The sequence below is a fragment of the Globicephala melas genome, chromosome 5 (assembly GCF_963455315.2).
Source record: "Globicephala melas chromosome 5, mGloMel1.2, whole genome shotgun sequence".
NCBI lineage: Eukaryota > Metazoa > Chordata > Mammalia > Artiodactyla > Delphinidae > Globicephala > Globicephala melas.
This window is the reverse complement of record NC_083318.1, coordinates 27,686,242-27,709,802: the sequence shown is the minus strand read 5'-3', so window position 1 is coordinate 27,709,802 and position 23,561 is coordinate 27,686,242. Positions and strand designations below refer to the sequence as shown.

At 36.5% G+C, this 23,561-nt stretch overlaps 1 protein-coding gene and 1 long non-coding RNA gene across 5 annotated transcripts in view; one reads left to right on the top strand and one right to left on the bottom strand.

Moving 5' to 3' along the window:
* Positions 1-11,471, top strand: part of LOC138842698 (uncharacterized) — a 42,440-nt gene extending 30,969 nt beyond the window's left edge. For 2 of the 4 annotated variants that reach the window (XR_011377469.1, XR_011377471.1), the window contains one exon: positions 2,576-5,357. This is a non-coding gene — a long non-coding RNA (uncharacterized lncRNA). Of the gene's footprint in view, positions 1-2,406; positions 5,358-7,238 lie in introns of those variants that run through there. The other 2 variants (XR_011377472.1, XR_011377470.1) reach the window with 2 other exon arrangements.
* The window catches only part of ZGRF1 (zinc finger GRF-type containing 1), a 70,836-nt gene continuing 49,068 nt past the window's right edge, over positions 1,794-23,561 (bottom strand). The window contains exons 17-30 of the mRNA XM_060299094.1: positions 21,877-22,073; positions 20,536-20,675; positions 18,628-18,771; positions 17,237-17,351; positions 15,568-15,830; positions 13,713-13,872; positions 10,369-10,446; positions 10,017-10,164; positions 8,274-8,401; positions 6,270-6,393; positions 3,665-3,841; positions 3,392-3,526; positions 2,399-2,660; positions 1,794-2,223 (exon numbers count right to left, since the gene is read on the bottom strand). Coding sequence (XP_060155077.1) covers positions 2,066-2,223; positions 2,399-2,660; positions 3,392-3,526; positions 3,665-3,841; positions 6,270-6,393; positions 8,274-8,401; positions 10,017-10,164; positions 10,369-10,446; positions 13,713-13,872; positions 15,568-15,830; positions 17,237-17,351; positions 18,628-18,771; positions 20,536-20,675; positions 21,877-22,073 — 2,229 coding nt within the window. The 3' untranslated portion in view covers positions 1,794-2,065. The remainder of the gene's footprint in view (positions 2,224-2,398; positions 2,661-3,391; positions 3,527-3,664; positions 3,842-6,269; positions 6,394-8,273; positions 8,402-10,016; positions 10,165-10,368; positions 10,447-13,712; positions 13,873-15,567; positions 15,831-17,236; positions 17,352-18,627; positions 18,772-20,535; positions 20,676-21,876; positions 22,074-23,561) is intronic.

Below are 23,561 nucleotides of genomic sequence, written 5' to 3'. Positions count from 1 at the left end.
TGACCCGGGGGTTATGAGATTTGATTATATCGTGTGTGTCCCTCCTACCATCTTGTTGGGTTTCTTTATGTCTTTGGATGTAGAACATCTTTTTTGGTAGGTTCCAGTCTTTTTAATTTTTTTTTTCAGTCTTTTTCATTTTTAATCTCCTCGTAAGAGAAGATGAGCTCAAGGTCCTTCTGTTCTGCCATCTTGTGTTTTGTGAAAATGTGGTTCCTTTCTTGTCCATGTAATTGACATAAGGTGGCACTCAAGTTTGCATTCTCAGTAGAGTTGGGAAGTAAACTGGTCCATTAAGGTTACTCCTTTTCTTCTGGTTGTAAGACACGCAATTCCAGGGTAGAAAAGTAACTTCCAACTAAGCAAGGCCTCTTTGGGGTAATGGCAGATTGTTAAAGGCTTCTCTCCCCTCCTGTTTCCCCAGATGGTGATGCGGAGCTCAGCTGGGGCACCCACCCAGTCTAGCCTACAGGTGGCATCTCACATGCTATCTTCAGGCCTGGGTCTCTGTCCTAGTGAATCTACTGAGGATGTGCTGGGCTCAAGGGGCTTTTGGGCCCCACCAGGGTCCCCAAGGGGCAATAAGTAATTTCTGAGGTGTCTCCTATTCAGTCAGGTATTGCCTGGAACTCGAGAGTCACATCTTTCACTTACATTAAAAGAGCAAATGCTGTTGCAATCATTAACACATTGTGGACAAGGCTTGGAGAATTACAACTTTTGTTTCTTCGTTAGATTTATTTTTCTCCCAAACAAAAGAAGAGTTTCATAGAGGTAGACTGGCCATTTTTTACAGTGAAGTAATTCAAGTAAGCAATTTTCTGCATCTTTAAAATAAATGTTGGGCTTCCTTGGTGGCACAGTGGTTGAGAGTCCGCCTGCTGATGCAGGGGACACGGGTTCATGCCCTGGTCCGGGAGGATCCCACATGCCGCGGAGCGGCTGGGCCCGTGGGCCATGGCCGCTGGGCCTGCACGTCCGGAGCCTGTGCTCCACGGTGGGAGAGGCCACAGCAGTGAGAGGCCTGCGTACCGCAAAAAAAAAAAGAAAAAAAAAATTGACTCGAATCACTCATAAAAAATATGAGTTTTTAATTGGTAAAGACAAATATTTCATTGGTATTAATTATAATCAAGCCCTTGCCATTTTTCCATGTAAGATAAGTAAATATTCCTTTAATAATGGCTAAAAATCATACAACAAATGGTTTAACTTATTTACATATGGAATATAAGGATAGAAAAAAGACTGAAGCAATATGTTAGCAATTATTATCTCTGGGTAGTGAATCTCCAGGTGCTTTTTATTTTCTATTGTATACTCTTCTGTATTTTGCAGATTTTCTATAAGGGGAATGTATTCTTTTTATAATATTTTAAAATCCATTATATACTATATATACCAATAACTACTCTGCAAATAAATGCACAGGAAAAAGACTATAGAATGAAATGAGCCAAAGGGAGTCTTTCATCCATTCATTCATTCATTCATTCATCCCACAGATACTTATTGAGCACCTACTATACCAGGGTCATGGCCAGTTTTGAGCACTGCTGTCTTCAGGAATGAACTTTTAGTTCATTTCTCTTCTTTCTTTTGTACTGCTTAAAAGTTTTATTGTGAATATGTTTTTACTTATAAAATGACAGGGCATTATAATTATTTTAAAAAGATTCAGCTAGAGCTGTAGTTCAGAAAGGAGTGTGTTGGTATAACTGTGTAGACATGTTTTAACAGATGAGCTTTTGAGATATTCACTTATTTTTGAAGTAACATTGGTATTCCCCATAAAGGCTTTTTCCTGCTCCTTGTAAAATTCATTTCTTTAGCAAACAGAAGCCATAATTTTTAGAAAAAAATTATTTTTATTAGTGAAATTATATATTACTTTCAACATCTGCCTATCTTAATATAAGTAACTATACTTTTTCTGAAGAGCAAAATTTTACATATGTTTATTTACTTTTGTTTAAATATCTTTTTTATTTCAATAATGGGTTTGGGGTAATAAAAATATACAAATGTATAGTGTAAAATGAATTTGAAATTATATAAATACAAACTATATCATGTCTTTCTGCAAATAAGATTTATCTTTAGATTTATCTTTTTCTCTCTTTTTCTTCTGTTTTTCTTCTGCTTGTTTTTCAAAATAATCTTTAAGGATATGGTTCAGCTGTGGTTCATACTGGCTTGCGTGTTGCAATCCATCTTCCCTCCCTTAGAAAGATACAAAACATGAGACAACTATACTTTACAGTAGTTTCCATATTATCATTTCACTCATCTCCCATAGTGGCAAATTCAGAGCTGTTCCTACCTGAACCACCCCAAGCACTAACCCAAAAGTCAGTTTTAATTCAAAATGCTTGAATTAAATACATTTTTATTTTACCTTCACAGTGTTGGATCACACGCCCCCATTGTCGATTTTTCCTCAGACAGGCTAAATTTCCTACAATCAACAAATGCCTCCTTCCTCTGGTCAATGCAACATTCATTCTTTTTTCTGAATCAATAAATCCTACTTGTCTGGTCCTTACGCAGGACAGAATAATGATCTCCTTTTCAGCTCCCTGAAAAGCATCTACTGTGGACACCTGCACAGCTTTCACATCAGGATGGTCGAAGTCCACAGCACTGAGTAAATGACAGAGCTGTGGAGGAAAGAAGACAAGGCTCATGTGGTGCAGAGGTCATGAAGAACCTACGCCTCTCAACCTACCCACAGCAGCTGTCATCATTTAACTAATAGTGGGTAATTTTCATTTTCTTTTTTATTACTCACAGAGATTTGGCTAATTTCTGAAATGATAAATAACTAATGATAATGTAAGTTATGAAACAAAATCAAAGTGATGATTTATCTTTTGCTAGGAAACTTATTTAGATATGCTGATTTAGAGCTGATAAACTAAATGAAACAGATGAAAAATACTAAAAATAAATAAATATAAATAAAAACTAGTTAGAAGTAACTGGCTTGTGTGTAGATTAATATCTGGTATCTATCTTTGATTTACTGATAAAATGTAATAATAATGAAAGAACATTTTGGAAAACAGATTCAATCCCATCTGTCCCAAAACACAAAGCATATACCATATTTCCTTCCCTCTAATTTGTTTATTTGCATTTTTGCCCCAACAGCTGTAAACTGAATTTAATTAAACCTTGTTAGGTTTACATTTAATTATACAGAAAAAAAGCCAGACTAGACAGAAGTCTGAATGCTGTTTTAATATAGTAACTACAGTACAGTAACTACAGTACTACAGTTTTTCTAGCACCAAAGCAACACAAACCAAACTACTACAAATGTAATATAAAATATTATAATATGAAATTATATTTAATAATGATAAATATCATAATAGGTAATACAAACCTTGTACATTTGGGATTTGTATAATGTTATCACCCCAATCATAGAGCCCACTATTCCACTTGCAATCAGTGCTTGGATCAGCTTGAGTGTGAAAGCAGCTTCTGCCACATTATGAAAGCTGTTATTTCTTTCAATCTGGAATAAGAAACAGAACCTAAATGACATTTCCCAGAAACACTATGGAAAGACCATGAAAAGCATGCAAACAACAACAATAAAATTAAAACAGGAAACTAAACTGTGTTGACTCTTATCAACACTAATGTCATTTACCTGTTCCAGTCCTTTAACATTATAGAAACACAGGGTTGGGAGCCATTCCAGTAAAGGGCTCCTCTCTGTTTCTGAAACACCATTCATGAGGTTTCCTTCATAAAACAGATCATTAGCAATAGCACTGATTGTAGGGTGACAACGGTACTGGGTTCTCAATAGAACTGGTTTGTGACCCTAAGAAATTTAAGTGCAGAAAAATGAAGAATTAAAACAGCATTTTTTTTCTTAGTGGAAAAAAAATCCACAATAATATTTTAAAGTTTAAAAATACTGCCATATTGTGATCTTAGTAAATTACAACCATGATAAAATGAATAAAAAGAATTTTTTGAATTTACTAAAAATATTTTTATAGTAAACTTTTTATACCAGAAAATTATAAAATATAAACAAATCTTAGACTATCTAATAAGTATGGTACCTAACATCATGCTTTCATAATCTATATGGAATTGGCCTAACACTAAATTGAAAATAAATCTTTAAAAAAATTAGAAGCTGTTGTTGATAACTCATTAACTATCCTCCTTAGGTACAAGCCATTTTTCATTCTGAATCTTCAAAGAAGTTTCCGATTTTCTTAATACATCATAAACCAACTCCCATCTACTTCAGGGCTTTCCTTGAGTATGTTCTTTATTTGCAAAATGTTCTGTAATATTGTTTGAACATTTTGAATAGTTACAAGGCACTCTAATAATATGTAATAAAATGCAGGATTAGTGATCACATGGACAAAGGATCTTCTATGGGGGAGAAATATGTGAGGAAAAAAATCAATCCCCAATACTCTTTTAGGGCAAATATGTGAAAAGACAACCCACCAAATGGAAGAAAATATTTGCAAATCATATATCTGATAAGGGATTAATATCCAAAGTATATAAAGAACTCCTACAACTCAACAACACAACAAACAACCCAATTCAAAAATAGGCAAAGGGCTTGAATAGGCATTTTTCCAAAGATAAGTGCATGAAAAGATGCTCAACATGATTAGACATTAGGGAAACCACAATGAGATACCATTTTATACGCATTAAGATAGCTGTTATTTTAAAAAATGAAAAATAACAAGTGTTGGTGAAGATGTGGAGAAATTAGAACCCTTGTACATTGCTGTCGGGAATGTAAAATGGAGCAGCAGCGATGGAAAAGAGTTTGGCAGTTTCTCAAAAGTTAAACATAGAATTACCATCAGATCCAGCAGTTGCACTTCTGGGTGTATACTCAAAACAACTGAAAGCAGAGACTTGAACAGATAATTGATTCCAATTTTCCTAACAGCATTATTCACGATAGCTGAAGGGCGGAAACAACCCCAATGTCCATCAACAGACGAGTGGATAAATAAAATGTGGTGTACACATAAAACGATGGACTATTATTTAGCCTTAACAAGGAATAAAATTCTGACATATACTAAAACATGGACAAACTGTGAAAACATTATGCTCAGTAAATAAAGCCAGACACAAAAGGGAAAATATTGTATGATTCTACTTACATGAAGCAAATATAGAGACCAAAAGTAGAATAGGGGTCACCAGGGGCTCAGGGGAGAGGGGAATGAGGAATTATTGTTTAATAGGTACAAAGTTTCTGTTGGGTTGATGAAAAAGTTCTGGAAAAGGATGGGGTAATGGTTGCACTACATTGTAAATGTACTTAAAAAAAAAAAAAAGTAAAAGTACTGTTACATGCCGCCAGTGTGGATAAACCTCAAAAATGTCGTGCTAAGTGAAAGAAGCCAGATACAAAAGGTCACATATTGTATGATTTCAAGCTGTGTATGATACGAAAATTGTAAGACCGTATGATAAATACAGAAAAGATAAATCCATACAGACTGAAAGCAGACTGGTGCTTGCCAGGGGCTGGAGGGAGGGAATAGAGAGTAACTGCTAAATGGGTACAGTTTTATTTTGATGGGATGAAAATGTTTTGGAACTAGACAGAGGTAGTGGTTGCACAGCACTGTGGATGTACTAAAATGCCACTGAATTATTCATTTAAAATGGTTAATTTTTTGGGGGGGATGATTTGTAAAATTTATTGTTATGATTGCTTTCCACATTTAAATATATATTCACTTTTGAATTTTAATTTTTGCATCATTGAAAGTGAACTTCCAAAATGTATAAACCCGGGCCCCCCCAAATCTGCATCCATCCCAGTGAAAAAAAATGGAAGAATGAGCCTCCAAATGACAGCAATTATAAAATGGTTAATTTTACGTTACGTGAATGTCACCTCAACTTAAGACTATATTAATAATTTTTAAATTAAAAAAAATGTGAAGTAGAGCTCTAGAACAGCTCTACAATAGGGGACATGGATAACAGAGACATATAGATTTTTTTTTTTATTTTACAGCAAAATCAATATACTTACTACCCACTACGAAAGTACACAGGGAAAAGATTCATTTCATTCTTAAATTATTAGGGTTCAACTTATCTTTAAGATGAGTACTTTCTAAACAATTCCAATTAAAATAATTTTAGGGCAAGGACTTGTTCTTCTAATATTTTCACTTTCTATCAACCTACACAGTGTATAATCAATAAATGATAGTTCTGTATGAATTTAGCAGTAGTACCATTAAGCAAAGTCGATCAAAAAGCGTTTGTTCCAATCCATTTTCATGAGCTGCATCAGAACCCTGAATAGTAGGAGGGAGCTGTTTGGGATCTCCAACAAGAATCAGCTTTTCACACTCAAACCTAAAAACAGAATTCTAAAAATTAATCTAAGCAATGAGAGAAACATGCATTAACATCATTTACTGCACTATTTTCTAAAATGTATTTCAAAGAATTTGAATACCATGACACGTTCTCAGAACTAACAAGGCTTAACAGTGATAATAAGTGTATTAAAAGGCTTTAAAAAGTTGTGCAGTAAAGAATCCTTGGGCTTCCCTGGTGACGCAGTGCTTGAGAGTCCGCCTGCCGATGCAGGGGACACGGGTTCGTGCCCCGGTCCGGGAGGATCCCACATGCCGCGGAGCGGTTGGGCCCGTGAACCATGGCCCCTGAGCCTGCGCATCCGGAGCCTGTGCTCCACGGTGGTGGAGGCCACAGCGGTGAGAGGCCCGCGTACCACAAAAAAAAAAAAAAGAATCCTTTACATAACTTTACTTTTTTCCACATAAAACCTAGTAAGTGTCCCCTGCCTCTGCAAGGACTTAGTGTTTCACAGAACACACTTTGAGAAACAATGATTTTTAGAATCTATAAACTTAGAAACATTCTTAGAAGTCATCTGCCTTAAACTCTTGTTTTAGAGATGAAGCAAATTAGGCTTTCAGGGGTAAAATGTCTTTCTAAATAGGAATAGAATATAGTGGGGAAAAGTCCAAGTTTTGAAGAAAAACCTATATCCAAATTTTCGCTGTTATATTGTGTGGACACAGCAAGTTATTTAATCTCTACAGCTTCACTATTCTTATCAGTAATCTTGATATAATAATACCATGCATGGCTGTTGTAAGGACTTAATAAAGTATGTAATGTGTTTAGTAGACAGTAGGTGCTCCACAGTATTAACCCTCCACCCTCTCATGCAGGGCCTTACTTTCTCCATCCCTGGCTCCTGAGTAGGGTGACCAACTCATTCTGGTTTGCCCAGGACTGTCCCAGTTTAAACACTGAAGACCCCATGATGCCGGAACCTCCCAAGTCCCGGGCAGATCGTGACAGTTGATGCCCTACTCCCTCATCCTTACACCTGGGAAAAAAGAACTGTAAATTCACCAAAATAACTGTGTGCTTTATTTTACAGTGGTTGTTAATGTTACATCCCCATTTTTTAAGGGGAAGAAAACATACTTTTGGTTATGACGTGTGGAGATTTATTGCCATATATATTGAATCAAAATATATTAACATAAAAGTACTTGTGAAGTAAAATCTTTCTTGTGCGTTTTCAACACTTACGAACTGGAAATCAGAAGATTAAATATTTACTTAAAAAAGAAAGAAAACGGAACAACAAGGGGGACAGAACAAAGCCTAGGACTGAAGCCTACTGAGTCTGGTCTAGTACTCCTTCCACTACCTTTAGGATTCCTCAATAAGAGATGCTTTGAAAGCACAGTGTTTCAATTGGCTGAGACAGCTTAGAAGATTTCATAGTTTCCTAAACTTTAGTAGACAAATTTTCATTTTCAACTTATTTTTCTTTATCTACTTTCATAATCTAAAAAATATTTTTGTAACCTAAACACTGGAATTATATCAAGGTAAGGAACTAAAGAAATTCTTCAGTAGAGTTAGGTTCTTAAACTATGACTAAAGAGGCACCTTTAGTCTGGTTGAGAAGCCTGCCAACGTTCTAGTAGAATCCTAGCACTTGAACTTTCAAGGCTTTAAGAATGTCTAAACTGTGATCCAAGTAGTGATCCAACTGCCTCAACGGTGATCTAACAAAATTTTGATACATTAACCCCTCCCTCAAATTTCCCTCTGGATTCTTTCAAAAAATCAGTTTAGTACTTGCGTTGCTAGGAATTTTCACAAAAGTCTGGGAAGAGTTTGAACTGAGGAAATGTTTGAAATAATTGTAACATCTGAGCATCTTTGGAAAAGAACTTTTAGGTTACCTTGCAATGGGAAGGAGGGAAGCCGGTTCTGTGATTTGACTACACTCATCCAGGACAGCCACAGGAAATTTAAGATCATTCATGCATGGGAATGGGCAGGCTGCACAGGTAACTCCAACTACTCGGACCTTTATTACAGTAAGAATGTTATTCATTAACAACTATTAAACAAATTAAGAGAATATATTTACCAAAGAACTTACAGGCTAAAATCAGAAATGAGCAGGTCCTAATTTAATCACTGGCAATCAGAAATCATAGGCCACTTTACATTTTCATTATTCCCACATAAGAAATGGAAATTCCTCTAAGAGTTTTATTTATGAACAGGTGATACCAATGAGCAATAGTTTATAGTAAACCGGGCTTTCACTTAGAAAGGTATCAAAGAAACCATTAATAATTATTCTTACGTATCAATGTGCTGGATGAGGATGTAAAACGGTAAGTAGTTTACATAAATGACTTATTTGCATTAATTGAATGTAGTCAAACTAAGCCCCTCTGGATTTGGTTGGGGAGAAGGGAGGAAAGGTAAGTCTATAACTCAGATAATAAAAAGCTGGTCTGAAGGCTTCCGAGGACTTCTAGAACCCAAACTTGTTGTAGATTATTATTTACAATTCCCTCCTTCCCCGTGACAGTATTACTCATCCACACCCTTTGCTGCGTGCCTCTGCAGTGTCTCCCACCAGGGAAGTAGGTGGAGTATACTTCCCTGCCCCCTGATGTCGGGCTTGGCCATATGACCTGTTATAGCAATGGAATGTTAGCTGACGTGCTGGGAACAGAAGCTTTACACGTATTTGTATGATCTTGCCTGCCCTCTTGCACTTGTGCTGTCAGGAGAGGGGCATCATGCCACAGACAACTGTTCTCAGAACGAGAGGCTTGACCCACACCAAATGACCTGTAGAGTTGTTAAGTTTGTTGTCTTAAATTATTGAGATTTTGTTTGTTAAGCAACATGATTTCAGCAATAGCTGACCAAAACAGGGTCCCAAACAGGTTGACTGTCCCAAATCTCTCGCAGAAAAAGTGGACCCATGTCCACATTGTCCAACAAGCCAACAACCCTCTTTTCCTCCACTCCCTTTTCTTCCCCCCAGGCTCTCCTTTCACAGGAGAAAGCTACTAAATGACTTCTTTCTCTCCTCCCCGCTGACACCCAGACTGGCCTGGATCAGAACTTGATGAAGGAGATGATGCTACTTGTTGCAGCCGGAGACCCTATGTGTCCAGTGTTGGTTCCCAACACCTGGGATTAAGTGTCTGAGCCTCCTAGATTCTTAGGATAGATTTCAGACAGACCCTGAAAGGATTGGTTTGGTTTCTAGGAAAGCACCAAAGATAAAAATGAACTTGGATATTTTGCCGAGTGTCAGACTTTCTCTTCCTCTGTTTCTCCTAGAAAAAAGCCAAGTTTCGTTTAACTTCCCAGGAATCTATTCCCACCTCTTCACTTTCCCCTTAAGCCTATAAAAAGATATACACATAGGGAGAAAGAGAAAAGATGACTGTCACGGAGAGTTGGATGTGTTCACAAATTTGAAGAACGCTTTGCAATAAAACGTGCACTGGATAGACAGGCACACTTCAGTTGAATCTGAGCTATCACAGTCATTTATTTTATTTAAGGGAAATAAATAGGAATAATACTCCTATCAACAGGAATAAAAGGGATCTGAATCGTATATATAAATTAAATAAATAAACAGACAAACTGAAACTGTTTCCCCTCACCTGCTTCAGCAAGGTTTTATTGGTCCCCAGTTTATGCTGCTCAATACTTTTCCTCACATAGACTCTTTCCGCAGGAGTCAGGTCTTCCTTCATGAGTGCATGTAGTTCTTTTAATTGTTCATTTTCATTTTCTGAGCCAGCATGCAAACTTAAAAAAGAATTACATAAAAGAATACCCTTTGATTCCATTTTCACAGCATCACAAAAAAGTAAAATACAGATTTCCTAAATTAACACCAAGAAAAAGATACAGCTTTCTCTAGTCTTCTTCAGAAACCAGATTTAAGGTAAGACTTATATAAAATTATACTTCTGTGAACATTCTGTGACTTTTGGAATTTAGCGTTCTTACCTGTAAGGTAGAACTGGCTTGGCAATCTTCCTGACACTCCCAACCCTGACAAACTTTTCAAATCCAAGACTAAGAAGCCTTTAAAGAAAACAGGGTAAAATAGATTCTGATTATTTAGAAAATGGAATCTAAAAGTTTCACATAATATTTACATTATTAAAATTAACTTTGCATAACTGTATATTTTATATTATGTAGTTCAATGTGAAATGGCTAACCTCAAAGTAAATATAATGTAGTTGAAAGACTTTTTTATAAAATGTGTTTCAGAGAATTTTAAAAAATGTATTATCTTTTTTTTAAAAGCATGCCTTTATTTTCTTTTATTTTAACTTTATTTATTTATTTTTGGCTGCATTGGGTCTTCATTGCTGTGCACGGGCCCTCCTCAGCTGCGGCGAGCAGGGGCCACTCCTTGCCGCAGTGCGCGGGCCTCTCACTGTGGTGGCCTCGCCCATAGCGGAGCACGGGCTTTAGGCGTGTGGGCTTCAGCAGTTGTGGCACGTGGGCTCAGTAGTTATGGCTCGCGGGATCCAGAGCACCAGCTCAGTAGTTGTGGCCCGTGGGCCCATTTGCTCCACAGCATGTGGAATCTTCCCGGACCAGGGCTCGAACCTGTATCCCCTGTATTGGTAGGCGGATTCCTAACCATTGAACCACCCGGGAAGCCCAAAAATATGTATCATCTTATGTTGAGGGCTCATGAAACGTTCATAAAATATTTATGTTAGAATTTATCACAAGTAAAATTGCCCTGGGAATTCCCTGGTGGTCCTGTGATTAGGATTTGGCTCACTGCTGTGGCCCAGGTTCAATCCCTGGTCAGGGAACTAAGATCCCAAAAGCCGCGCGGCCAAAAAGAAAAAAACTACAAAAAAACAGGGCTTCCCTGGTGGCGCAGTGGTTGGGAGTCTACTTATTAGCTATGTGGCCTCAGCAAAATACCTGACTTGAGTTTCAGTTCCTCATCTCTAACATAAGATATTGTGCAGAGCTGTAATGAGTATTAAACAAGATAAGGTATGTTAAGAAGCTAACACTCTTTCTACTAAATCTCGATGCTAAATATATGGTAGCTATTGCTTTCCATATTATTATGTCTTTAGGAGCAACTTTGTTTTTTTGTAGTTTTTTTTTTTTTTTTTTTTTTTTTGCGGTACGCAGGCCTCTCACTGTTGTGGCCTCTCCCGTTGCGGAGCACAGGCTCCGGACGCGCAGGCTCAGTGGCCATGGCTCACAGGCCTAGCCTCTCTGCGGCATGTGGGATCTTCCCGGACCGGGGCACAAACCCGTGTCCCCTGCATCGGCAGGTGGACTCTCAACCACTGCGCCACCAGGGAAGCCCTAAAGAATCTCTTCTACGTGTTTTCTGTTACTTTTCAGTAGTTAGTACTTACTCTTCTAGCTTCTTGATTTTTCTTTTCTGACAGTCTACAGTTAAATTTTAATCTTAGGCTAAGCAATCTGAAGTTCTTTGCTGTTTAGTCTCCAGGTAACTTGTCATTATCTTGAATCAGAAAATGTCCTCAGCCACTGTTTTCGCTTACTCAGAAGAAAGAGTACACACAGGTAGAACCTTCCTGGAGGGCAATCTTGCAAAGTATATTAAGAAGCTTAAAAATGTTCATATCTTTTATTCTAGGCCTAGGACGTTTTCTTCAGTAAAGAATAAGAAATGGATACCAAGATTTATGTTTAAGGAACTTGGTTGCAATATTATTTATAATGGCAAAAATCTGGTAAGAACTTACTGATCAAAAATTGCTTATCGTATAAGAAAATCATTGCATTTAATAAAGCTATGAAAAATTTTGGTTTCTAAGCTTTAATACCATAGAGAAATAATCACTGAGTAAAAAAAAGCAGGACAGGGCTTCCCTGGTGGCGCAGTGGTTGAGAGTCCGCCTGCCGATGCAGGGGACACAGGTTCGTGCCCTGGTCCGGGAAGATCCCACATGCCGCAGAGCATCTGGGCCCGTGAGCTATAACCACTGAACCTGCGTGTCCGGAGCCTGTGCTCCGCAACAGGAGAGGCCACAACAGTGAGAGGCCCGCGTACCGCAAAAAAAAAAAAAAAAAAAAAGCAGGACCCAAAACAATATATACTGTTGAATCCTAAGTTTGGAAAACAAAATGAGTGTGTGTATATGTATTAAAAGTCTGTAAAGAAATATAATAAAATATTCTCTGTACTGTCTTGCATATTTTCTGCCATAAGCATTAACTTATATAATTATAAAAGTTAATTTTTAAAAAGTCTACACTTACAAATAACGGGTTATTTCTCCTAATCAAACTTTATCATTTGTGCGAAATTCAAATCATTAAACATTGGAATATTGGTAAAACATTACATAATACTTTCTTTGCTTTTTTTTTTTGGCCACACTGCGGCATGAAGAATCTTAGTTCCCCAACCAGGGATCAAACCCGCCCCATGCAGTGGAAGCGCCAAGTCTTAACCACTGGACCACCAAGGAAGTCCCAATTTTTAATAAAATTTACACAAAAATTTTACACCTGTAAAACAGATTGTGCTATTGCCTTCCATGAAACAGCAACAGGCTAACTTATTAGTCTGTAAGTAGGATAAAATCAAATACAAAACCTGACAATTTTGGTACAGGGATGGGATAAAGGTAAAACTAAAGGTAGATCCCTCTTATTGAACCAAAAACATAATTTAATCAAACTGTTCAGCTATTTTACTATTATTTGTTCATATAGGCAGGTGGATAAGAGAATAACCCATGACTTGGTTTTGCAATTTTAGCCTACTTCCAAGGTAACAACCCAAAGCTCCTGGGTCACAGACAAAGGACTTTTACTTATGGCACAGGAAGCAGCATAAGTGCCAACATATCTACTGTGGTTTCCCTTGGTCCCCTTGTCCTATCAGGAGACACAGAATCCAAATGGACGCCTGCACTGCAGTGGATTGAGTTGTAGGAAAGGAACACTGAGCTTGGGAATCCACTATTTTTATAACAAGCAGTAAGTAACCCTGCTCTTTGTCTGGGAGGGAGATACTACCTCATCAGTCAAGGTTGCTCACTGCAGACACAACCCTACGAAATGTGCTGAGTAAGAGTGGTCAGGGCCTTGCACGGTAGATTCCTCCCCCAACAATACACGTTCTGGGCTGGACTCAAATTTTTACACAAGCAACTAATAAGTTAGCCTGTTACTGTTTCATGGATGCTGGTTCTTGAGTCAGAGATAAAGGCCTTGCATGTCTGGCATACCCAGGAAAAATGTGCATGGACACTCAGGGCCTATGGTGATCTACCTCTCTCAACAATAACCTAAAACATTAGGTACTGAAATATACCTGTGATACCTACCCAAGAAGTACTCTGTCAACAGCTACATTAGTAGAAGAAGAAATCAAAACTTTCCATGGTCTTGCATTTCCAACGGTAAGAGCTTCACTCTTTTCAAATAGCTGCACAAAAAACAAAATCACCACTGCCAGCAAATAACTCTTTCCTGCTCCAAAAACACCTAATTATTTTGAAAGGGAAAAAAATAAAGGCAATATCATAAATAAATTTCTGAAAAGCACAAGAAATATTTCATCCATCTCCCTCTCTCCTTCATTTAAGTAATTTATTGAAAAATATTAACTGAGTGCTCACTATGTGCTTAATTAGGACAAGGGATAAATACATAGATAATTATTCAAAAGACCTCCATATTTAATGAGACCATCGTCTACTTAGGAAGATAGACAAGCAAAGAACAATGATAAAACAATATGGTAAGTAACATTGTTGGTATCAGAGAAAGAACATCTCTCTTTGCTTTGGTGGAGTTGGGAATGCTTCCTAAAAATAAAAAGAGTAACAGAACTAAATCTTCCAGGATAAGATATCCTGTTAAAGAGAGGGTCATTCTAGGCAGAGGCATGACAAAGCACACAGCTGACAAGTATTTCCATACAGCCTATAGCAAACAGGCAAGAGATGAGGCCGTCTGACAAGGTAGGCAAGGGGATAAATCACAAGAGTTCTGCTTGCTATGGCTAAAGGTTTGAATTTTATCTTAAAGACCAGGGGAAATCAACGAAGGATTTTAAGTAATGGAACTAAGTCAGATTTTTTTTTTAGAAAAACTACTTGAGGGAAAATATGAAGAAGGGTAAAACTAAAGGTAGGTCAATTAGAAAGCTGTGTGAGGTGATCATAACAATAATACATGCCAACTTTACTAAGTGCCTCCCATGTGCCAGACACCACTCTAAGCCCTTTATTTATGTTAACTCATTTAATCCTCCAAACCTATGAGACAGATGCTATTATCAAACCCCATTTTACAGGGTAGTCTCACCAACTAGGCTATATGGAGGCATGATGAAGGCTTGGATTGAGGAGGTGCAAATGAGCTGGCGAGGAGAGAATCAATATGAAAAGTGGGTACAAACAAGAAGGGACATCTCAGTGACTGATCTGACGAGGGGAGAGAAACAGAGAGATGGAGGGGTGTTAAGAAAAAGTCACTTAATCTAGGGAGAAAAATAATCTAGGATGACTCCCAAGTGTCTAGCTTGGTCAACAGAGTGGATGTGAAGCAAATCCTCAAAATAGGACGAAAAGTAGGATCAGCTTCAGGGAAAAGGTCTGTGAGAGGAAATGAGTTAAAGAGGGAACAGATTCCAGATAAAAGTAGTAGCTCTGAAGAGGAGAAAGTAAAGCTCCTTCACTGAGACAGAACCAGAAGAGTAAGAATAGGTCCATACTTAGGTAAGTTGGAAAAGGAAGGCAGGACATTGAAACGAGTTTCTATTATGACCTCCATTTCCTATTTTAGAAACAAAATCAATTTCAGAGAGAGAGAGTGGGGCAGGGGCAAGGATGGTATTATGGGAAGGATGAAGGTTTGGAATAGCTACTATGAAGGATGAAGGGTGAGCTGACTAGGAATTAATAGAGAGCAACACGTAGATGTCTAGATCAAATCTGGATACTTTGATAATGAGAGTATAATGCTACCCATTCATCAGATATGCTGCCTATTCTCCCTTTTAGGGTGGTCAGTTCTGCTCTCATCTAATAGTTTACTAAAATGGGTCCAGATTTGAAAAATGTAGAGTTACTCTGGAATCTTGTCTGACTAGGAAATTATAAGCGAGCAGATTGAGTTACAAAAGCTTATATGACAATGTATTTACTAGAACCGTTTTCTTTTCTTGCTTCTTACCATGTATGATCGTGATAGGGAGGGTATGAATTCCCGGTTCCTTCACTTCTTCACCACTTTCATGTGATGCCATCATTTGAGCTATCTGAATTAGAGCTGTAGCTTGATCCGTGTTTAACTTGTGTGCCTGAATTAACTCACTAGCTAACTGCAATGTTGCTCCTATACTGAGTAGTTCAAATTTTGTGCTGATATTCGAGAAGGCTGGTGGGATAAATTTTCTCTTATTGACTCTCTTGTTGCTCATTGTAGTTGATGAAGACCTAAGCAAATGAAAATTTTTTTAAATGAGAGGCTTTTGAAATAGGTGAGCAGACCTAGTCATAACTTAGCCTTCACTTTATAAGCATCACAGCTAACATTTTTTTGGAGACACAAATAAACATATACCCCAATTTGGAGGAGGGTGGAAGAGAATTAACATTTGTTGAAAACCTACTATGTGCTGGCATTATACTAAGCATTTTACATGTTACTTGGTGCAATCTTCACAACAGTACTAAGTAGTTAATTATCCCAAATAGAGGTACAGAAATATTAACATTTTTCCCCCAAAGCACACAGCTAATAAGTCATATACTGACTTAAAGCCCATGTTCTATTAAACAAAACCGACTTAGGTAATTAATATAGTCTCCGTTTAAGGTAAAACTGCAATAAACTGGTTTTATTTCTATTAAGACTGAATTCCTGGGCTTTGCTGGTGGCGCAGTGGTTAAGAATCCACCTGCCAATGCAGGGGACAAGGGTTCGAGCCCTGGTCTGGGAAGATCCCACATGCCGCGGAGCAACTAAGCCCGTGCGCCACAACTACTGAGCCTGCGCGCTAGAGCCCGCGAGCCACAACCACTGAAGCCCGCATGCCTAGAGCCCGTGCTCTGCAACAAGAGAAGCCACTGTGATGAGATGCCCACACACTGCAACAAAGAGTAGCCCCCGCTCACGCAACTAGAGAAAGCCCACGCACAGCAATGAAGACCCAAAGCAGCCAAAAATAAAATAAATAAATAAATTTTTTAAAAAATGCATTCCTTTCAAAGTAGATAAATGACATAATGGATAAGGATATTTATTTTTCTTACCTAGGACTTTATTATGGTGAAAAAAAATGAAATACCACAAGTTAGATCATAATATTACAAATTAGAAACTAGACTTTTTCTATCATTTTAGTGAATTCAATATAATGTCGCTCCCAATTTTTAAAAAAGGGGCATGGTGCTTGAGAAATTAAAAATGAGATATAGGTTATGTCAAGAATAAAATTAGTATCGATATATATATCCTGGATTCAAGCTGTAAAATGTTATATAATTTTAAATGTTTTAAATGTTAAATAATTTGTAGCATGAAAGTACAGATAAATAAATAAATAAAAACACTCAAAAGACCCTTAGGAAATTATTCCTTGACAAAGGAAAAAGACTTGCAGTAACCCTTACTAGACTCTACCACAATAAATAAACAAACAGATAGATGAATGGGTGGAAATGATGTGTATTCCCCTTTCTCTTTTGAACCACTGACAAAACAGTAACCTCATAATCACTGAAAGAAAATTAACACTTTGTTGGCAAAAATTTATGTAATGTACTTTTATTACATTTTCATATTTACAATTAGTCATCATTTTTTAATACCAATGACCCAAAGGTAAATAATGACTTACATTGTTAACAGGTACTGTGTTAGAGGTAGAGTAGCTGGATTAAAGTTGTCCTGAATATTTTTCAAAGTGGTCAGCTCTGTGCTAGCATTACAAACCAATAATGCATGGACCACTGCTGTAGACAGAATGCAGAAAATTAACATTAATGTAAATGAAATGAACCATTAAAAAAAATCTATTAAATGTACACATAACTCAGAGTTCAGCTACTGAATTAATCACACAACATAAAATAAACGCTTAAGTACATGCAGAGGTCCTTTTATCCATTAAACTACTATACTACCTGCTCATTCATACTTTATAAATTGCATAACTTAACATCAAATTTGGACTTCCATATGTCAGTTAATGAATAAGAATAACTGTTTTGAGTTAGGGTGTGGTGACACTGCTTAACAGCCAGTTCGATTTAATCAGCATACATTGTACAGTAGTGTTTATGGAATTTGTTAACATTTTCTTGCATTTCTTCCTCAATTATTTTATAGGAATATATGGAAAGCAGAAAATTAGAATGCTTTTATTGGTGAGGAAACAACTGCAACAAATATGAAAATATGCATTCAAAAAATGACAAATGTTCACTTAATTAGGCTCTTATTGAACTCAAGCTGGTTGACTAGGTTTATTCAGTTCTAAAAGAAAAAAAATCAAGTTAAAAATGTCTATGAAATATTTGAAATGGGTCGTTAAATGCTGTGTCTTAATTAGATATGGACCAAATTCGACCATCAGAAATTACTCCAGAGATCAAAATGTATAGAGAAGTATACAGATTCATAGAACTGGACAGGGATTCAGCTTACTAAAGCTTCCTTTATTAAAAGAAAAGTAAGGCTCATAGCCTACTGTCTTATTGAGAATTTCTCAAGGCAGATGATAAAATAGCCTCAAATGAAAATCATACCCTCCTGCTCAACTGCTCACGAAATCTCTTGCAAAATCTACAAGACCTTCTCAATGTAAAAATAAATGATTTGTTTACTAAATGTATACTACTAGAATAATAAACCAAGAGGATTAAATAAATGAAGAACTGGAACTTGATATAAGAAATTATTTAAGGAAATTCTTATTTATATGTTTAATATTTATATTTTTAGAAATCGGGTATATACCATGTAAAATTCAACTTTAACAAAATACTTAAGTGAGGGGTCAAGATTTTATTATATTGTTAGCCCTCTAGGACTTGAGCTGCAGAAATATTTAGATATTCAACTTTCATACACATTTCAAGAATACTGTACACAATAATAGGAAGTAGAGGTGGATGCTTTTTGTTGGCTTTAATCAATCCCACACAAAGTTAGCATTCTTGCTCACAGTGCATCACATGTCTTTCATTCTTTTTTAATACAAATTAATATGGGCATAATAATACTTACTGTTACTGGGCCAATTCGAAGGGAAATAACCTTTCAAAGGTAGTAGCTCTACCTCATTGATAGATGATGGACCAAAGAAAGTACTACATGCAATAAAAGTATCCAATTCAAAGTCCAGGGTTTTTGAAACCACCCAAAGATCATCTGAAAAGACAAACACTTTTAAAGGATTCAGAACTATGCTCCATCCAAAGCTACCTTGGATTTCTTTAATGCTTAGTCCTACATTATTTCTCAAAAAAACAAACTTGGTTATTATCACCAACAAGATTCCACCCAGAGACCCAAACACATAACATTTCATTCCCATGTTTTTAACTCAATTAGTTTAATGTTTTTAAAGTTACTTTATAATTTTAAAAAAAAACTGTAAATAAAGCAAAGATAACATCTAACTCATTTTTCTCTTATAGCTACATTTGATTTTCTCAAGGTAGAATATTAGTCTAAAAAGATGCTCCACCATGTAAAGGTTTCTATGCTCAAATAAAGTTGGCAATCCATGGATAGAATACAAGTTCTCTTAACAGACTTCCACTTAACATATGTTCCAGATTAATTAACGTTCTCCTTTCTTCTCCATAGTACACTGAGCACTCATAGCTAGTAGGCTGCTTTCCAGAATATCTATGCACTATTTCTACCATCAGTGGAGTTTACAAAGAGTCAACTGCATTTGTTCTAAAACTTATTTATACTAGTTGTATTTGCTATTATAATTATATAACTTAATCACATTATTATTTGACCCATTATGAGTATGAAGGAAAAAACTTGTTGTTTAAAGAAAACTACATTCCGGCCTTCCCTGGTGGCACAGTGGTTAAGAATCCACCTGCCAATGCAGGGGACACAGGTTCAAGCCCTGGTCCAGGAAGATCCCATATGCTGCGGAGCAACTTAAGCCTGTCTGCCACAACTACTGAGCCCATGCACCTAGAGCCTGTGCTCCGCAACAAGACAAGCCACCGCAGTGAGAAGCCCGTGCACTGCAACTAAGACCCAATGCAGCCATAAATAAATAAATGTATTTTTTTAAAAATGTAGGTAGCTATAAGGTACTAGATTTAGCTTTGCTTTGTTGATTCAAAGTTTCTTATATCATTTAAAATAACTAATCAAATAACAAAAGCAAGCTAGGTTAGGATCAATGACAAGTGTAGGTCATGAAACCAAAGATAAAAATTAACCCAACTTAGGGACTTCCCTGGTGGTGTGGTGGTTAAGAATCTGCCTGCCAAGGCAGGGGACAAGGGTTCGAGCCCCGGTTCAGGAAGATCCCACATGCTGCAGAGCAACTAAGCCCGAGCACCACAACTACTGGAGCCTGCGCACCTAGAGCCCGTGCTCCGCAACAAGAGAAGCCACCGCAATGAGAAGCCTGCGCACTGCAATGAAGACTAGCCCCTGCTCACTGCAACTAGAGAAAGCCTGTGCGCAGCAACAAAGACCAAACGCAGCCAAAAAAAGAAAAAAATTTTTAAGGATTTTATTTCCAAATATACAAAATTTGGGGTCCAAGGTTGTCATATTGTGCAGCAATGACAGAAGTATCACTAAACTCATTACATTTTCAGCTTATTTTTTATATTAGGTTCAGGATACAGTTCATTCAGTACACTTATGATGCCAAGAGCTTGGTGTGACTCTTTAACCAAAATTAAACAGTTTTTGGTAGCCTATAATAAAGCTTTTAAAAAAACTAAAATTTAAAATATGCTTTTTAGGGGTGGGGGGAATAAAATAAAATATGCTTTTTAGAAATGGTCTAATTTATTATACAATAATTCACAATATGTACTATGAAACTGTACTCTTAAAAATCTCTTTAATATAAAGAATTTACAGGGCTGTATGTAACTGAGATACAAGGCTAGACGCAGCCACAACATAATCAGATCAACTTACCTTTGCTGTAAGTCGAAGAACTTTCCTTCCGACTCAGCTTAAGATAAAGTTTGCTCTTAGGTTCATTATAAAATTCAGGATCTACAGTAGTAAACTTCTTTAGTTTACCATACTGTTTTCTTTGAAAATCAAACCCTTTTCTGCAAAATGAGTAAAAGACAAAAGTGAATTTGAATATTAAGGTATGATTTTTTTTTGAGATATAACTGACATACAACATTATATTAGTTTCAGGTGTACAACATAATGATTTGATATATGTATATACTGTGAAATTATCAGCATAAGTCTGGTTAACATCCATTGCCACACAAAGTTTTTTTCTTGTGAAGAAAATGGATGAAGTTTTTATTTTTAAATAAATTGAATTTTTTAAAAAAGCACTGAAGAACTCATTGCGTGTATAAAATTTTTTTCAAATAAAAATTTTTTCTTGTAATGAGCTCTTACTCTCTCACCAATTTTCAAATATACAGTAAAGTAATATTAACTATAGTCACTATGCTATACATTACATCTGCAGGACTTATTTATTTTATAACTGGAAGTTTGAAGGTACAAATTTTTTTTAAAAATCTTTAAAATACAGTATGAAGAGGGAAGAACCAGGGATGTGTATGTTTATATACTTTCATACATATATACACAATAAAAATACATTGTGTCAAAGGAAGAAAATAGCAAGCCTCACAGAAACATCATTAGTTTTAAAAGAGATTGAGATAGGAATAGTATCTAAAAGACAGGGTACTTCAGTTTCTATAACTGTAAAAATGGAATAATAAATTATCATATTACCATTTCTTATAAATTATGATGATTAAATGAAATAATACATGCAAAGTGCTTAGAAGAGTGCCTGGCATGTACAAACTCCCAATAAATGCTGTTATTATCAAATTACCATGCAAATGTTCATTATATTTACTTTTTGGGTAATCCAACTTTTGTAAGACATGTTTCCAAAAAGTAGCATTCTATCATCCTATAAACTATGTAGTTCAGGCTTGTGAATGACCAATATGTATTATCCTGTGCTGATAAAAATTATTTTTGTGACTTGTTTGATAGAGTTTCCCTTAGAATTATGATTATATGTAAAAATGCTTAGAAAAATGGCATTCCTGCCAGTAATCCTGATATTGCTGACAATGCTCAATGTTTAGAGGGGGCCAAAAATAGCTTTAGGGAATTATTGCCATTTTATAGTCATAAAAAATGAGGTACTCTATCTTTTAGACATTCTTCCTATCTCAGTCTCTTTGAAAACTGATCATAATTCTGTGAGGTTACTATTTTCTGATATAATTAGAGGCAATTACTTGGCACCATAAAACATACCTCACCAAAAGCTGGCATTCCTCATAGAGGGGTATCTTTTGACTTCTTAAGTACAAGCCAATACTTTTTATATCATTTAAAACCATGCTAGGTAGAGATTTTTCCTGTGTTAAATATCCTGGGGTCACTTCTTCAAGCCACTTGAAAAATTTACATCGGTCAGCTCTGGGTCCATCGCAGGTATAAAAGAGACGACCCTAAGGGGAAAAAGATATTGAAACTTTAGTGAGAAAAATAATGTTTTTATTTATTTATTTATTTATTACTGTTTCTGTACTATGTTTGTCAAGACTTTTATAGACTGCTTGGCATTAATGTACTCCAATAAATTAGCCGCTATACAACTTAATCTTTTTATTAATTTAAATAATAAATTAAAACTTAAAACCACCTACTTTTCATTTTTTACTTTTTATCAAAAATTACACTATTCTGAAAACTCAATCTTATTTGAAAAATAATATTTATTGATCTCTGACTTAACATGTTCACTATAGAAAACCTGAAAGCTGCCCCAAAACAACTATAGGGAACATCTCGTGCATTTCTTTTTTTTTTTTTAACATCTACTCTTTTTTTTTTTTAATTTATTTATTTTTGGCTGCATTGGGTCTCTGTCACTGTGCGTGGACTCTCTCCATCTGTGGTGAGTGGGGGCTACTCTTCGCTGCAGTGTGCGGGCCCCTCATTGCGGTGGCCTCTCTTGTTGCGGAGCACCGGCTCTAGGCGCCCGGGCTTCAGGAGTTGTGGCTCGCGGGCTCTGGAGCGCAGACTCAGCAGTTGTGGCGCACAGGCCTAGCTGCTCCGCAGCATGTGGGAATCCTCCCGGACCAGGGCTCGAACCCGCGTCCCCTGCATTGGCAGGCGGACTCCCAACCACTGCGCCACCAGAGAAGCCCCTCGTGCATTTCTTTCCAGACTTTCTTCTCACTCACGTAAGTGCAAGCATGCACACACACACACAAGGATACACACATGTATATTGTTTTAATAAAACTCAGATAACAACACATTTTCTAGTCTATAACCTAACTCTTATACCCAACAACATACTATGAGCATGACAACCATGTCATCAAATAATCTTAAAAAGAAAAAAAAAAAACACTTTTAGTGGCTCTATAATATTTTATTCTATGGTTATAATATTTTTATGAATTCTTGCTTTTGAAAACTAAATTTAAAACCAAATTTACATACTCAACTAATGATGAAGTGGAATATGCAAGCAATGGAGGAAAGTTGTATTATTATGAGTGAAAGCACAGTCTTACGAGTACAAACCATCGGTCAATATTACAAACATTTTACTAACTTAACTTCTTCCATAATAATGTTATCAGCAGTATAAATTAAATCAATATGCTTTTCTATTCTCCTGGCCTTATCAGTTACGTTACTCATACTAGGGATCACATAGTAGACCAGCTTTAACCTTTACTTCCTTCAGGCTCATCTCTGCATTCTCTAAGCCCTCAGGTTGGGACATATTCCCTTCTCAGTGCTCTCACTGTAATTTGGGCATATCCCTCCTACTTTATCAATTACAGTATTATATAAAATTTCCTTTTATATATCTCTCTCCATCCACTACTGTGCAACAAGTTCCTAAGCAACTTGAAGGTTGATTTTAACTCATATTTTTGTATCGTCCAATGCAAATCATCTTTCAGGAAAAATGTATT